The 14353-nt window shown below is 33.9% G+C and overlaps 2 protein-coding genes across 2 annotated transcripts; both read right to left on the minus strand.

The window, feature by feature from the left end:
- Positions 1-599: 599 nt before the first annotated feature.
- On the minus strand, positions 600-5183 carry LOC103484335 (uncharacterized). Its single transcript, XM_008441360.3, has 4 exons — positions 4322-5183; positions 3045-3269; positions 1946-2326; positions 600-1239 (listed from the first exon to the last, which is right to left on the minus strand). The coding sequence occupies exons 1-4, from the start codon at positions 4910-4912 to the stop codon at positions 775-777; spliced, it is 1662 nt and encodes a 553-aa protein (XP_008439582.1). The 5' UTR covers positions 4913-5183; the 3' UTR covers positions 600-774.
- Positions 5184-7494: 2311 nt separating this feature from the next.
- LOC103484336 (CSC1-like protein ERD4) lies at positions 7495-11553 on the minus strand. Its single transcript, XM_008441361.3, has 6 exons — positions 10760-11553; positions 10507-10661; positions 10038-10313; positions 8651-9495; positions 8232-8487; positions 7495-8132 (listed from the first exon to the last, which is right to left on the minus strand). The coding sequence occupies exons 1-6, from the start codon at positions 11025-11027 to the stop codon at positions 7755-7757; spliced, it is 2178 nt and encodes a 725-aa protein (XP_008439583.1). The 5' UTR covers positions 11028-11553; the 3' UTR covers positions 7495-7754.
- Positions 11554-14353: the final 2800 nt, after the last annotated feature.

The raw sequence follows: 14353 nt of genomic DNA on the forward strand, positions 1-14353 counted from the left end.
CGATGACACATGAGAGGGTCTTTGCAGATTTTTTGCGAGCAGACGTTTTGAGGGTGGTGAATATTTCAAAGGCGCCTAGCTTCAGAAGAATCATGGACGTTACATCTGCAGGCAGTTGAAGCCAATTCCTGGCTTGTGCTTGAATCATGGAGGTCGATTCTCCATGAGATTAGGATTGGACTAAGAACCCCCAAGTGATATGGAAGGATTGTATAGTATAGCATTTCTAAGAAGAATGGAGATTAGGGTTAGGCCATGAAATCGTAGTAAATGATCGCATTGATATTTTGCAATTGGATAATGGAGAATTTGGATGTTAGGGAAACTGGGACGAACATCGGCAATCGAAACGCCTCCTTTATTTTATTTTATTTTTTCTTAAATTGGAGAAAAGGGGTTCTTACTTCTTATGGTGGATTTTGTGGTTTAGGGTTTAAGAAGAAAAAAATAAAACCCAAAAAATATAGGCTGAATGTTATAAGTTATTTGATTAAAACCCAAAAAATATACAAGCAATATCAAAGATTATCAAAGATTGTGTTTCTACCAAGAGTCAAAATGAGGGCGCGATAATTTCTCGATTTTGAAGTAAAGAAGCGGAGACAAAAGATGTAAAGTGTATTACAAACTTGCAAACATAGTTTGTGAACTTCCATCATTCTTAACATCATCTTCATATTCATAACTCTTTAGAAAGGACAAAACTGCCTAACAGGTGGCTCGGTATAATTCGCTAGACGGGTCGCAAACGGGAAAATGAATTCCGGGTTATATCTAAGCTTGAAAATCCAAGAAAATATGCAGTTTCTGCAGAAGCAACTCGCGAGTACCAAAAGGGGGTTTTTCATCCGTGATCCAATCTTTCTCAAGAACACCAGACTTGGCACTGTTCAGCATCTCATTGTGGAATGCGGTAACAATGAGATAGATCGAGACCCTCAATACGTCTGCAATTGCATATGCCTTCAAGTGCAGCGGCCCGCTTTTCTTTTTACCAACTGAAGCATCTACTCTTCTAATACTAGTTGTTGCCCATTTAATACCAGCTGGGCCGAATAGATCGTGCGAAGATTGTATATTAGTCTTCTTCCCCATCAGCACTTCAACAGCAAGTAGGCAAGACAATAATGTTGACATAACAGTAGCATTACTACCAGACAGCTGGGCAACTCCGAATCGATCTTCCACATGTGAGCGTGCAGTCAATGTAGAAACCGTACGGGCACACCATGCGTACAACTGCAAAGTAGCAATCATTATCATTATATCCAATAACCACACAGATGTTCACAGTAAATTCATTTCATTTACAAAGTTTAACAATATTTAATAAAGTAAAGGGATAAAGAACACAAATTAAATGGCCATGCTATCTTCTACATTGGGCAAGCACAGGAATTTGGAAGTAAATGAATGCATGTAAATGAGCTTTTCAATCTTAAAATGCTTCCCCTAGCTTTCCAAGCTGTCTTCAGAAGGAAGAATATAGGTACCAGGCCATTGAACTTTCATTGTTTCGTAAGGAATAGTCTATAACTAAAGCTTAAACTGATGAACTTGATATTCAAGCATAGCTTAGATAACAAGCATTAAAATCCAACAATGTCCTTGTGCAGCCATGGAGAAAACTGCATAAAATGTGTACTATAATTACAATGCAGACATGCAGACATGCAGACATGTGATGGATGGAGAAGGATTTGCCATGACGACAAAGGTTGTTGCATAGTTATACCCTATACATTCTTTCCTTCAAAATATTTTAAAATCTAGTATAGGCATTGATTCCGTCTAGGATTGATAAAAGTAACACCACTGCAGAACTCCCATAGAGATTCAAAATAGGACACTCCCCCACCAAAGAACAAACAAACAAACAAACAAATAAATAAATAAAACAGCAATGGACAGAATAGTTGTACTCCAACTAAAGTTTATCCCCAACCTGAAAGTTTTTAAGAGCTTCCAATTGTTTTACATCGAAGTGAGAGTCATTTGGCGGTAATAACTGTCTGGATAGTTGGGAGGTCATGTCCACAGCACCTTCCAAACCTTGACCCAAGTTCAGGGCAAATTGCTCCAGAGGCCTCAAGGATATGGATATAACTCGCTTGTACGTGTCCCCTGTTTCTTCAAAAAATGCAGCTCTCCTCCATATATCAACATTAGTCTCACAAACCATGCAGAGATCAAGAAATGCAAGATACTGCAAAAGTGACCCAGAGTTGCTGTCCTCCAGAGCTGCAAAGAGGTGCTCACTAGGATTTGTTTCCGCAGCTGCAGAACCCTTTGGAGGTGCAAAAGCAAACCTTTTGGTGTGTAGGACCTAAAATTACAAAATCAATATCAGACGCAGTAAATAATCAAATTAGCAGGCCTGACAAAAAATTATGTTACAAACTGATTAAATTCATGAGGGCAACATTGTTATTCGAAAACTACTTACAAATAAATTGTTGCTTTAAGACACTGTCTCAAACTGTAGTGGAGAATCTATCCCTTTGTGACAACTTTTTATAAGAACCCAATCCATCTAAAGCATAAAACCTCCATTGTTTTCCTTAATAAGATGGAAGGGATATTTAAATTTAAGTTAAATTACAGAAAGCACCTTTGAAAAAAGTTTCAACTATGCTCCTGACTTTGAAAAGTGTTCTCTAAATTTATGTGCAACGCTTCCTTTTCTACATGGGAAGTCCCTCTGTAAAATTTATAACAGAGTTTCAAGTACATGGTTTTTTAGAATAGTGCTTCCGTAACCTAACCATGTAACCTGTTAAAGCTCTAAAAATTCATGTTCCAACCAGTATGAAGTTCGTAATAATTGCATTAAAAAAGTCTAGCAGATTGTCTTCCAGGCAGGGCAGGTCGGGTCGAGGTGGGTTGTTCAAGTTAGTTTATTTGAAGTCACTGTTTGAATTGCCATCGATGTTACATGAAAGGGCATCAATCCCACTTCAAAAGCCTAAAGGGGACTACAACATGGCACACTTAATGACGTTGATGAGAAATGAGAAAGCACGACATATGCACAATGTACTAACCCGATGTAAGTGGTGAGTCAATTCCCAAGAAAGAAATACTGCAAAACTTCCAATGAATAGAATGGTCTGGTTAGCAATGAATTTTCTGACCGTAACATTTTTCTTATGTTGATCTGGCAGAAGCACCATTAATACTGCTGAAAAAAGGAAGGTCGCAGCAGAAAGTTTGGAAGCCAACGTGGTAGCTGATGGAAAACCCATCTTGAAGCTGAAAAAAGGGGGACGCTGTTGACAAAAGTATTTGCAATCAGTAAACTAGAAACTTCAAATCTTGACCATAAAACATGCAAGAACACAAATATCAAAGATATGTGAAGTAAATACGGTACCTGAAATAAGGCACATAAAAGAAAATAAAAATTAATTAATTAACTAATTAAAATAATAATAATAATAGTAATAAATTCAATATTAAAAAAAAAAACTGGCTTCCACATTATAACGTGAGTTAATGATTGTATTGAAAAGTCTCCAAAATGAACAAATAGGCAAAAATTATGTGTAGACAACTGACAAAGGATGTCTCATCAGTCTCTAACTAGAGCAGAAACTAACCAATATGACAAAATCACTAATTGTAGAATAATATTAAAAATCTAGAAACGGGTAACTCAAGCATGTATTTTATAAATAACAAACATTATGTAACACGTTGTCATCTTGAAAGTATCCTTCCAATTTTGAACATAAATGATATCCAAAGAATCAGCAAGGCGTTTTCTTATGCATCCTAAGAATTAATTCTTATTCAACATAGTTCTCAAAGCTGCTGTCAAAACTACTAAGATCCAAAGACATTTTTCTTCTGCACAAAACATCTTACAAGTATAATCTGTTTTCTATAAGAAAGTATCACACTACATCTTCTAAGTTGAAATCAATAAATACCAAAGCCGATAGTTCCCTCTCAAGTACTCCAAACTCCCAATACAAAGTAAACACACAGTCAAACAATCAAAATGTATGTATTACAGCATTGCCATGATATTCAACAATGAGCCCCAATTGAAACTAAGGCCCATCTGTAAATTTTGGAAATAAAGCCTAGACTAGTTCAGCGTCTTCTCTTTGCATTCAAGCCCTTATGTATCATCAGATGTAATTGGATCAGAACACCAGTTTCCAATTCAAATAAAACCCCATAACAACTCCAATTCTGAACAATTCACAGAACTAGCTATTTCTCCATACTCATTATAACCTCCCACGTTTCCACTATTCTAGCAACCAGACAGAAGAAAAACTATCAAATTACAAACGGAGGATCGAAAACTAACCTGTATGATTGGGAACATTAGAACCCATCTTTTCTTGTAAACATAGAAGCTGCCATAAATCAAACCCATCAAGAGACCCGTATGCCACGCACTTCTAAGACCATCTGATTTCCCCCAACATATGGAAACCGCGGCCAAGGAACCTGAAACCGCAGTTGCCACAACAAACAAAATCAAATAGAACGAAGCCATAGCCCGACGGCGAAAATCCTTCAAAGCCGACGCTGATGAAGCATTATCACCACCTGAAACTACAAGAAACCGGACGAGCCCAAACACGAGCTCAAGCGGCGCGGCAGGTCGCTCGAGCTGGGGAGAAGCAAGAAGAGAAAGGGAAGAAGAAAAAAGGAGCTGAGAAAGATGAAATGTAAGAAAAGTAAGGAACCCAGTAAGCAATGAAGCAAAAGGGGCAGATGGGTTCCTAGTTCCAGCTGAGGAACTGGTAAAAGAAACAGAAGAAATGGCTGAAACGAAGATTTTGAAGAGGAAAAAAACGAAGGTTGAAGGAATAAATTGCCAAATAAGGAAACCCAGAAAGCGATTCTTGACAACCATTTCTGGGGGTCCGAAAAACGGAGAAGACGAAGACATTTTCAAGTGGGTTTTTCCTTACAAAATCAAAATCAACGCCCACAGCGATCTTTGTTCTTGAGAATTGAAAATAATCAACTGGGTTGGATTGTAAGAAAATTTCAGAAGCGAGTTAAGTGGTGGGATTCTTCTTCAAAGGGGATTCAATTCAAATTTCCATCTCCCAATTCAATTTGCTTGAAGCGCACAGGCCTCGACTGCACTACAAAGCTCCTTTTAGGGGGGGAAAACGCTGAGAACGTCGCAACACAATACCCTTTTTTTCTTAAAATAAAAAAAAAAAGAAATTTGAAGGGGAAATTTTATTTTCACATTTATACTTTTGGAAATTAGACATTTTTATGGAATTCGACTAAAAATTAAACTATAATATTTGGATAGATGAAAACATAATTAAGCAATTCAAGGGAAAATAAGACAAAATTTTCAAAAACTAATGGAATCCCGAAGATAGAAAATAGATTTTAGAAAAGCAAATAATTGTCAAAATTTTAGTTACGGTATCGGTTATGTATAAGCAAATTGGGTTGGGAGACATTTTCAATTCAATCTATATTTTGGTTGGCTTGTTAATTCAAATAAATCGAAAACTTAATTCTTAAAATATGAATTGGGTTGGACCGTCGAATTATATTATTTTTTTCGTTTCTAAATTTTAACATTTGTAAATTGAATATATAAATATATATATATATATATATATTTTATTTATTAATATTTATATTTATTATATTAATTCGGTTTGAATTGGATGGATTCGAATTTTTCAGTCCTCCAATCGACAACCCAACTCACATCTTAAACTAACACAATTCAATTCATATAATATAGATTGGATAGTCTGAATAGTCGAGTTATTTGGATTATTCTTATATACCAGTTATAACAAAAAAAAATTAATTTTAATAATAATAAAACCTTAAATTTTGTTATCTATTTGTTTTGTTATCTACTGTACCTTTTTATTTTCATTTAGATAGTTATTGAATTTTAACATTTATTTTATTCTAATCCATCAAATTTCAAATAACTTTTATTTTATATATCTATGAATCTATAAATGATAATTTAGCCGTCGAATTTTGGCTGCGTGTGTTCATATTAGATTTAATTTTGACATTAAGCCATGGATTTTCAATTTTAGGGACGGTGAAGCAAAATTATTCTTAAACATTAAGTAAGTAATCATTTGAAAAGTCCAAGGCTTTCGTTGTATAGTTTCCTCCACCACGTTGTCTCATTTGAAGAGAGAAAAAAAAAGAAGAAAGAAATGTAAATAAAATTCATTTTGTTTTTGATAAATTTCAAATTAACGGTCATTTTCTGATGAAAATGTATCATAAATACCATATAAAATCGATTGACTTGTGCTCATTAAACTATGTTTAAGTCAATATGTTCCAATCATTCATTAATTAAACTTTAGAGACCATTTGACCCGAGGTTATCATTATTGGATTACGTTATGGTAATCCAACTCTTCTTGTAGGGTTATCGTAACCCCTTCCCTCTCTTTTCTTTTTCTTAAACATTTTTGAACTCCTCATAACTCTATATTTTCAACACTTCCATAAAACTACATTTTTAAACTTTTCTCTCAAACACATCTTATCATAAAATTATATTTTTAAACTATTCCCTCAAATATATGTTATGATAAAACCATAAAACCACATTCTTAACCCTTCCCTAAACGACCCCTAAATGTTTGCAAATTGAAATTAATCTAAACAATAATTCTCTCTCTATATAAAACCGATTATAAATGACAGAATTTTTTAAAATATCTATGATATATATATATAAAAAAAAAACTTCAATCCTATTTATGATAGACACATATTGATTTATTTTAAAATATTACACACAATAAAAAAATATCGCAACTATATTAGTGATAAATTTCTATCATTAATAGATTTTGCTATATTTATAATTTTTTTAAATGATAGAAGTTTATCCGTAAAAGAGTTTTGCTATATTTGTCATTTTTATTAAATGTTGCTATATACTTAATAATTACTATTAAATTTGCTATTGATTATAACTGATATATATAAAGAGAAATACTAATTTTTATAAATTTAACAAACTTTCCAAATATTTTCGTGTAGCAAAAAAAAAAACTTATCAAGCTAGTCCATATTTTTTAATATTTAAAGTTTACTCTTCCTTTTTATCGAGCGATCTAAGATCATAATAAAAAAAAGTCGGTGAATTAATCACAACTATTTTGAAATTGTTTTACCTAAATATTTGTCTCTTATATTTCTTAAAAGACCCTACCTTAAAACTATTTTTTTTTTCAAAATTGGTTGAATTTTAAAAAAAGAATCTAAAAATTATTAATAATTAGTGAAAATAGTAATTATAGACCTAATTATTTTTATTTAAGCATTAAAAACCGTTAATAAAAAAACCAACGATTCAGTTTAGAAATGTGCATTCGTTCCGTTTCAATTATCTGAATTCAAAAAAAAAAAAAATCTATTAAAAAGTTTAAATTTTGAATTTAATCTATACTAATAGTCTGACAAAAATAATCAGAAAACAAAGATTTAAATGATCATGAACATGTAATCTGGAAAGGAAATAACACTTTCTATTATCATTAAATACAGAAGACATTGAAGAATTTCTATGAATCATTCATTCTTCTTGTACACACGACTTAGTTACCTTTCTCGTTGCTATTAAAACTAATCCATAAACACAACAAAGTGAGGTATACATTAATCACAACCTAAACTTCTTGATCCCTAAAATGCAAACTATCAACACTTTCCATCTAACTTTCACACAAGATTCATGGCCAAACCAAGAACAACTATGTAAACTTCTATCAGACAAATGATCCTGCTCTCGATACTTGAGATCGTGCATCTTCAAAGTGGTCATCTTCGACCTTCTCGGAGCTCAAACTCGGTGGAACGAAAGATCTGAAAACTTGTTCCATGTTGGGAACTTCCTTCAACTCATTACGAGCAACTTCAAGAGCAGTGTTGGCGAAAGATCGGTAGAACTTTTTGTGACAAAGGAAGGCAAATATCAAGGAGATTATGGGGAGTGGAATTAAGATTGGAGCATAGTAGAATTTCTTCACTCCGAAGAAACCGAACATGGTAAGTTGGTACAGGAGGAGAGACGCCACAATCCGGTTGAATATATGTGGCCATATTCTTCCATAGGTCTCATAGGAAGGAACATAAACTTTCAGGGCCTGTAAAAACAAGGTCATACATGAACACAGCAACAAAAGAATGATCCAAAAGGCAGAAAATTGCTTTGGTTGTTACATTTTACAACCAATTTATGTTACCTGATTGCGAAGAATAAGCCATCCAAGACCAAAATATATGACACCGAATGGAACAATCAGAGGTGTTATGATGGAGTAGCAGAGGACTATAGTAAAAATGAGCAAGTCACCGGGAATTCTAGTTCCATAGCCAAGATCTCCAGGAGTCCAGGCATTCTTCACATCAGCTTCACATTTGCAAAGAAATTTCTTCTTCAAATGGAAAATGATAAGAGGAACTATCCTAGATAGTTCAAGACCATAACCAACGAAGAACCTATGCACAATAGAACCAATATCAGTTTGCTAGTAACGAATGCTAAATTTAGATTCTTAATCTACACTAGTTAAAAATATAGAATTACTAATGGTATCAAAATTATTGTTCTAAGTAAGTTGGCTTCATAAAGATGAAAAACCAAAAATGAAGGGAAGCTTACTTTAGAGCCACAAAGGTAAGGAAGAAAGTTGCACTGCCAGGGAGACTACTTGCCAACAAGGGAACAAGAGAGTTTGGATCCTTCTGGATGCTCTTGAATGTTCTGAACAGTGCACCACTCAAAGTGACTCCAATGAACACATTCAACACTGTGAAATAGAAATATTTCCCAGAAGCAGCCCTCTCTGCATGTCCCTCTGAAGGAATTCCCTCAGATTTAGATAGAAAGAGCAGTAACTTGGGCAGCAGAGCCAAGAAGATAATCAAAGCTAACTGAGGTAAGTAAGCTTCTAAAATTGCCTTGAGTGCACCTATGTTAACAACTGGCTTTAAAAATGGCAGAAACTTCTTCAAGTTTTCAAGAGTCGTAACAGCAGAAACTGCAGTAATTGGAATCATGTAGAAGAAAATCGTCAGGGCCACAATGACATACACAACATACTGTCTGACTTGCCTCTGTATAAAATTTATGTAAAGATTAGGCCAGATAATCTGGCGGGGTTCAGGAGCTGCCAGGACAGTCCACTTATCAACGATTTGTGCGTGTAAGTTTTGAGCTGCAGAAGCTGCTGTTGTCCGGTTGTTAAAGAAGACTAAAGCAGCATTCTTCTGCTTCTCTCTGAGAGTAGCCTTCTGTTCAGTTTCCAATTTTGGTAGTAGTTCGTTGATCTTTTCAGAGTAGAATTCTATGCTGTCAACTTTTTTCCCAATAAGACCAAGGAGGCCAGTTTTGTGTGTTGGTCTTACACCTTCTGGCTTGGCTTCTGTTTTTGAAGCTTCAAAGATAGCTTCGGACCGTTCGAGTTTCTTCTTGTATCCTTCCAACTCCTCCCACAATTTATTGACCTGCTTGACATTTGACCATTTACATTATGCCACATAGAAATTAAATGTGGAAGAAATCTCTCTTAAAAAAATAAGAGTGGAAGAACTCTAAACCGTTGCTCACGCAGAGTGGCAAATATGATCTAATCTGTTGCGCAGTTTTCTTAAATGTGTTTCACACAATCCACATCTTATCTTAAATATCGTAGAAGAGACATCCTATCCTACATATCCTAGAAGAGAAAAGTTTCAACCGGAGAAACCATACACGACAATGCAAATACAACAACAGAGTCTATTCATAGAAACAGATTATAGTGTGGAAAAACCCAAAACTATTATTCACCAAGAGGCAAATTTGATTTTGTTTATTTCTATTTTCCTCAAATTTGTTAAATACAATTCGCATTTTTTGCTAAACATCCTACCGTCACATCACAAGGTAAATAAAATTGTATGAGAAGAAGCAGCGTAAGAAGATTAAAGAAACTTAACTACTGAGCTACAAGCAATCTTGAAATAATAATAAATACAAGGTTCAAAAAGTGAAATGTTGAACAGACCTTTTTGTTGTCTGTGACGATCAGCGATCGATAAAATGTATCTGGATAGATATTCTTAAAAAAAGAATCAACCTGTTCCTTCCTAGTTTGACCTTCAGGGACTGGAGGAATATCTCTAACAATAATGGCAAATTGTTCTGCCTTTATTTCTGGAGTCATTAGAGCTTCAGTTCTCAGAGCAGTGACGTGATTATAAGCTTTCCATGTCAGGTAATATACCACAAAGGAAACCCAGTAGGTGGCTAATAAGAAGGCCCAAAGCCGATTACTCCGTAGCTGCATATGAAAACAAGTCAAAACTCAAATCTGAGAACCAAAAAGGCCAAGCCTCCAGTTCCTGTTTTCTGAAGGATAAGAACTCAACATTTTTTGTTTTTCATTTCCGAATTCAAACACCCTTATGTATTAATTAAAGAAAGAAAACATGGTTAACAAAATCCTTATCAAACAGGGCATTAATGTTGCTTACATTGATATTTCCCATGGATAAATTGTCAAGTTCACTGAAAGTACCAACACTTTGGGTATTATTCATTTTAGCATTCTTAATCCCATCATCTGTAACAGCAATTGGAATGAGAACTGGCAGCAGAACTACAGCAGACAACACAAAAATCCCCAGCACTGAAAAGAAAACATTCCAAATGCAGAACGAATGAGAAACAGAGCAAACACCCAAGAAAAAATGGAACATTCTAAAGAAAAAAGAAAGAAAAACAAACCAGTGGCCAAAAACACAAAGTAAACAGCAGTATCAACCCCGGACATAGAGATCACATCCTTCTCGGAAGAAGACAGAGCTTCCGTAATCCAAGCAAACGGGCTCCTACTCCTGGACCCGACGGTCGGATCCAGACCCTTAAGGATCCGATTTGGGTAATAAATAACATGGTTACAAGGCCTTGAAGAAAGCCAAGCGAAAACAAGCATCAAAACCAGAAATATCACAAAAGACGTCCCTAAAGACGTCAAAAACGAAGAGAAATCCATCTGGGTCTGTCTCTAAAACCCCAATTCCTTGAACTCCTGAGTGAATCTGGAGAAACCCACCTGGAGAAGAAGCTTAAACACTGTGAGAATGCAAGTAAAGTGAAACTTAAAGGGGTTTGCTTGATGGGTTTTTTCCGTTTCTTTTATGGGTCATTCAAAGAGGGGATAAAGTAACCGTTGAGAAACGGTGGTTGGTTGGAGGTGGAATATTTATAACGAATAGGAAAAAGAAAATGGCATGGGAGAGAGGAAGAGTGAGCTTAAAAATCTGGGTTGTGTGGGGTTGGGGATGAAATTTTGGATGAATTTGAAGTTAGCTGGTCGTGGGGTTGGGTCCGTGTGTCATCATTTTCTTAATTGCTTTATGAATTCATAGATAAAAGGAGAGAGAGAGAGAGAGAGAGAGAGAGAGAGAGAGAGTAGAACTGTTGAAGAAGCGGATAAGGAGGGAAAAGAGAGGAATTGAAGATGATGGATGGGACAGGACTTAGGGAGAAGTATAAATGACGAAAAATACCTTCGTTTCTTTCCATTTTGGAATCAGGTGCTTTGGCTCCACACTCACCTTTCCTTCTTCAAAGACTTCAAATTTCAAAGGTACAAAATAATTACAATTTTAATTTCAATCCTTATTTTGGTCCCAAAATTAGAATATTTTATTTTATTTAAAAAAAATTTACCTTCAAAATTTCAACTTCTTTGTCAATAAAAAATAAAAAAATTTAGATGACAAAGCAATTAAAAATATCAATAAAGATAATAAAATAACGCAAAAAAAAAAAAACATGAAATTCAAAAGGCTTATAAGACAATAGTTTTTTATTGAATAAAATTTTTGATTGTATGTCAATGAAATTCAAGTGAATCTTAGAGTTTTTTAAATATTAAACTTATAAGACGATAGGATATTTCTTTTTTATTACTTTATCATCTACTAAGACAAAGCATGCCAAAATTTGAAATTAAACAAATGTATACATATTTAAAAAAAATTATTATAAAACGGTGTATTATCCTAGTATGCTTGTATTATAAATTTATACTTTCGAATATCTCAATTTCGATACTAATCTTAAAAATTTAAAATAAAAGAATAAATTGACATTTACCATCGATGTTGTTTTAAACAGAGAAGTTGAATTTTCACACCGCAATGATTGAATGAGAATATATATATATATATATATATAATTTAGTTTTAGAAATTATTTCAAATGACAAAACAGTTAAAAGTATTTATAAATGTGGCAGAAACATCATAATCCATCGATGATGAGTGATTTATAGATTTTTTTTTTCATTTTGTTATATTTAAAATATCTAAATAATTTTTAATTTTCTTAAAAGGGGAAATCAAGCCATTTAATTGAATGTCTACACATTTAGGAATATATATTCAGATCTGGTATAAATTCTTTACTTCATTTAATTGAAATTTCCTTCCCCCCCAACCAGTTTTCCCTTTCTTCTTTGAAAGTTTTTTGCAAACAAATACACACACACATATATATCATAACAGAAATTGCAATTCTTCCTTAGGGAATGTTTCGTAGGTTTCCACATTTGTCCTTCTTTCCCTGGCGAGAAGAATCGTTTTTCGAGTTTTGTTTTTTCCTTTCCTTTTAATAATATTTTTTTATACTATTTTTAAATAATGGCAATAAAATATCTCCGAAATTCAAACCATAAATTTTAATGTGTACAAAGATTTCATCTTTTTATCTGAACAACACAAATTCACGTAATTTTATTTTTGATTAACTTATTTATAAAATTAATATAAAAAAAAATTATTACAAATATTTACAAAATATAACAAATAAAAACATTTACGATGGGTACAATAATTTAAATTATAATTAGATGGATTTTTCTTATCTTTATACCGTAAGGATAACAAAAGTGATTCCTACTTTTCGTTTAAAGCATTGCAGATTTAGTGGGTCATGTGATCACATGTCTTGGGATGATATTTCCAAAGCTTTGACCACTTTTTGTGGTGAATTGAAATTTGATTTAATGAATCTATTGTAATATTATATAGTTGATCAAACCTCAGTCAAAATACTACCCATAAGTGAAATTAATAATTGTATTTTTGTCCTACAATTTTTGTAGTATACTTTAATTATATATGTAGATTGTTTGGTACCTTCTTTTTATTCTTTTTTTTTCTATTTATAACGGCTATAAAATACTACGAGATCTTATATTATATGTCCAATTATTTATTTAGCGTGTTATGTTAGTGAAACATGTGAGACAATTAATGTCTCTAGGGCTAGCTATCGTATGGAGCCATTTCTTTGATTGTTATTTATGATACTTTTTGGGCATCCTTTATTATTGATTTTAGACTTTTTTTCATACATCTTTTTAATATTTGAGAGGTTGGTTATGTAATTGAAACTACGATAATCTACTAGATATAAAATTGAAATTTAAGAGATTAGCTTATATAATTTTTTTAACAAGCATAATGTATGAATCTTGGATGTGTACCCATGTAACGTCGTGGAGGACCTATGCATGATGGATCTATGGAGGACCCATATCGCAATGGCTAGACATTTTAGTAGTCTTTAGTGGTGCCACGAAGGCTCCAGTATTACTGTGATAAACCAATGTAGTAGTTCCACGGAAGTTTCAGCGATGTCATTGATGACCCATGTAATAGTATTTAACAGTGTTAAGTGGGTCTTTACACTTGCCAAGTGGTAGCAATGGGTTCATAACAAAAGATTTAGGAAGAAGGTAATAGAAAATAAAAAAGACGAGCATGGTCGCTACTTTATTAGGTTCACGAATTAGTGTTGCAAAAGCTTCTGTCGCACATACTAAATCTGCTATCTACTACTTTGAAAATACTTACTACTAAGTACTATATACTACTTTTACTAATCTGGACGATGGACCTCTTGCCAACTTAAAAGCATTTTGAGTGTCAATAGCCTAACACCACAGCTAATTGGTCCGTATATTTCCACGTCAACCGTCTTAATTACAAGTTTTTAGGGTTAAAATTCATCGGAAGAAAGGAAAAATAAAATGTTGTTTTACCATTTATAACAAAAGGGTACTATCGACATTGCACAAGGTGGTGTCATAGATTGTCCGTGACCGCAAATTCAGAAAGAAGGATCAAATAACAAAAGAATCGCCCGCGTCCCTGTTCCGATACCGCGCCACGTGGAGATTCTCATACGCGTCGGAACCTCGTAGCGAGTATGTGCATTTAGTACTCGCATAGAGAGAGTGGGAGGACAACAAGTGGTCCACACAAGAATCACCACGGCGCGCGTGTAACGGCCGCGTAAAAACCGTTT

This window comes from Cucumis melo, chromosome 8 (assembly GCF_025177605.1).
Source record: "Cucumis melo cultivar AY chromosome 8, USDA_Cmelo_AY_1.0, whole genome shotgun sequence".
In the NCBI taxonomy this organism is placed as follows: Eukaryota; Viridiplantae; Streptophyta; class Magnoliopsida; order Cucurbitales; family Cucurbitaceae; genus Cucumis; species Cucumis melo.

What these genes read in the sequence shown, in the direction of transcription:
- LOC103484335 (XM_008441360.3), bottom strand. Translation starts at nt 4,912, where the DNA reads ATGTCTTCGTCTTCTCCGTTTTTCGGACCCCCAGAAATGGTTGTCAAG. An exon ending in TAATGTTCCCAATCATACAG is followed by an intron (nt 3,270 to 4,321) that starts GTTAGTTTTCGA and finishes TTTTGTCAACAG; the next exon opens with CGTCCCCCTTTTTTCAGCTT. An exon ending in TGACTCACCACTTACATCGG is followed by an intron (nt 2,327 to 3,044) that starts GTTAGTACATTG and finishes TTGTAATTTTAG; the next exon opens with GTCCTACACACCAAAAGGTT.
- LOC103484336 (XM_008441361.3), bottom strand. Translation starts at nt 11,027, where the DNA reads ATGGATTTCTCTTCGTTTTTGACGTCTTTAGGGACGTCTTTTGTGATA. An exon ending in TATCCATGGGAAATATCAAT is followed by an intron (nt 10,314 to 10,506) that starts GTAAGCAACATT and finishes TTTCATATGCAG; the next exon opens with CTACGGAGTAATCGGCTTTG. An exon ending in TCGTCACAGACAACAAAAAG is followed by an intron (nt 9,496 to 10,037) that starts GTCTGTTCAACA and finishes AATGTCAAGCAG; the next exon opens with GTCAATAAATTGTGGGAGGA.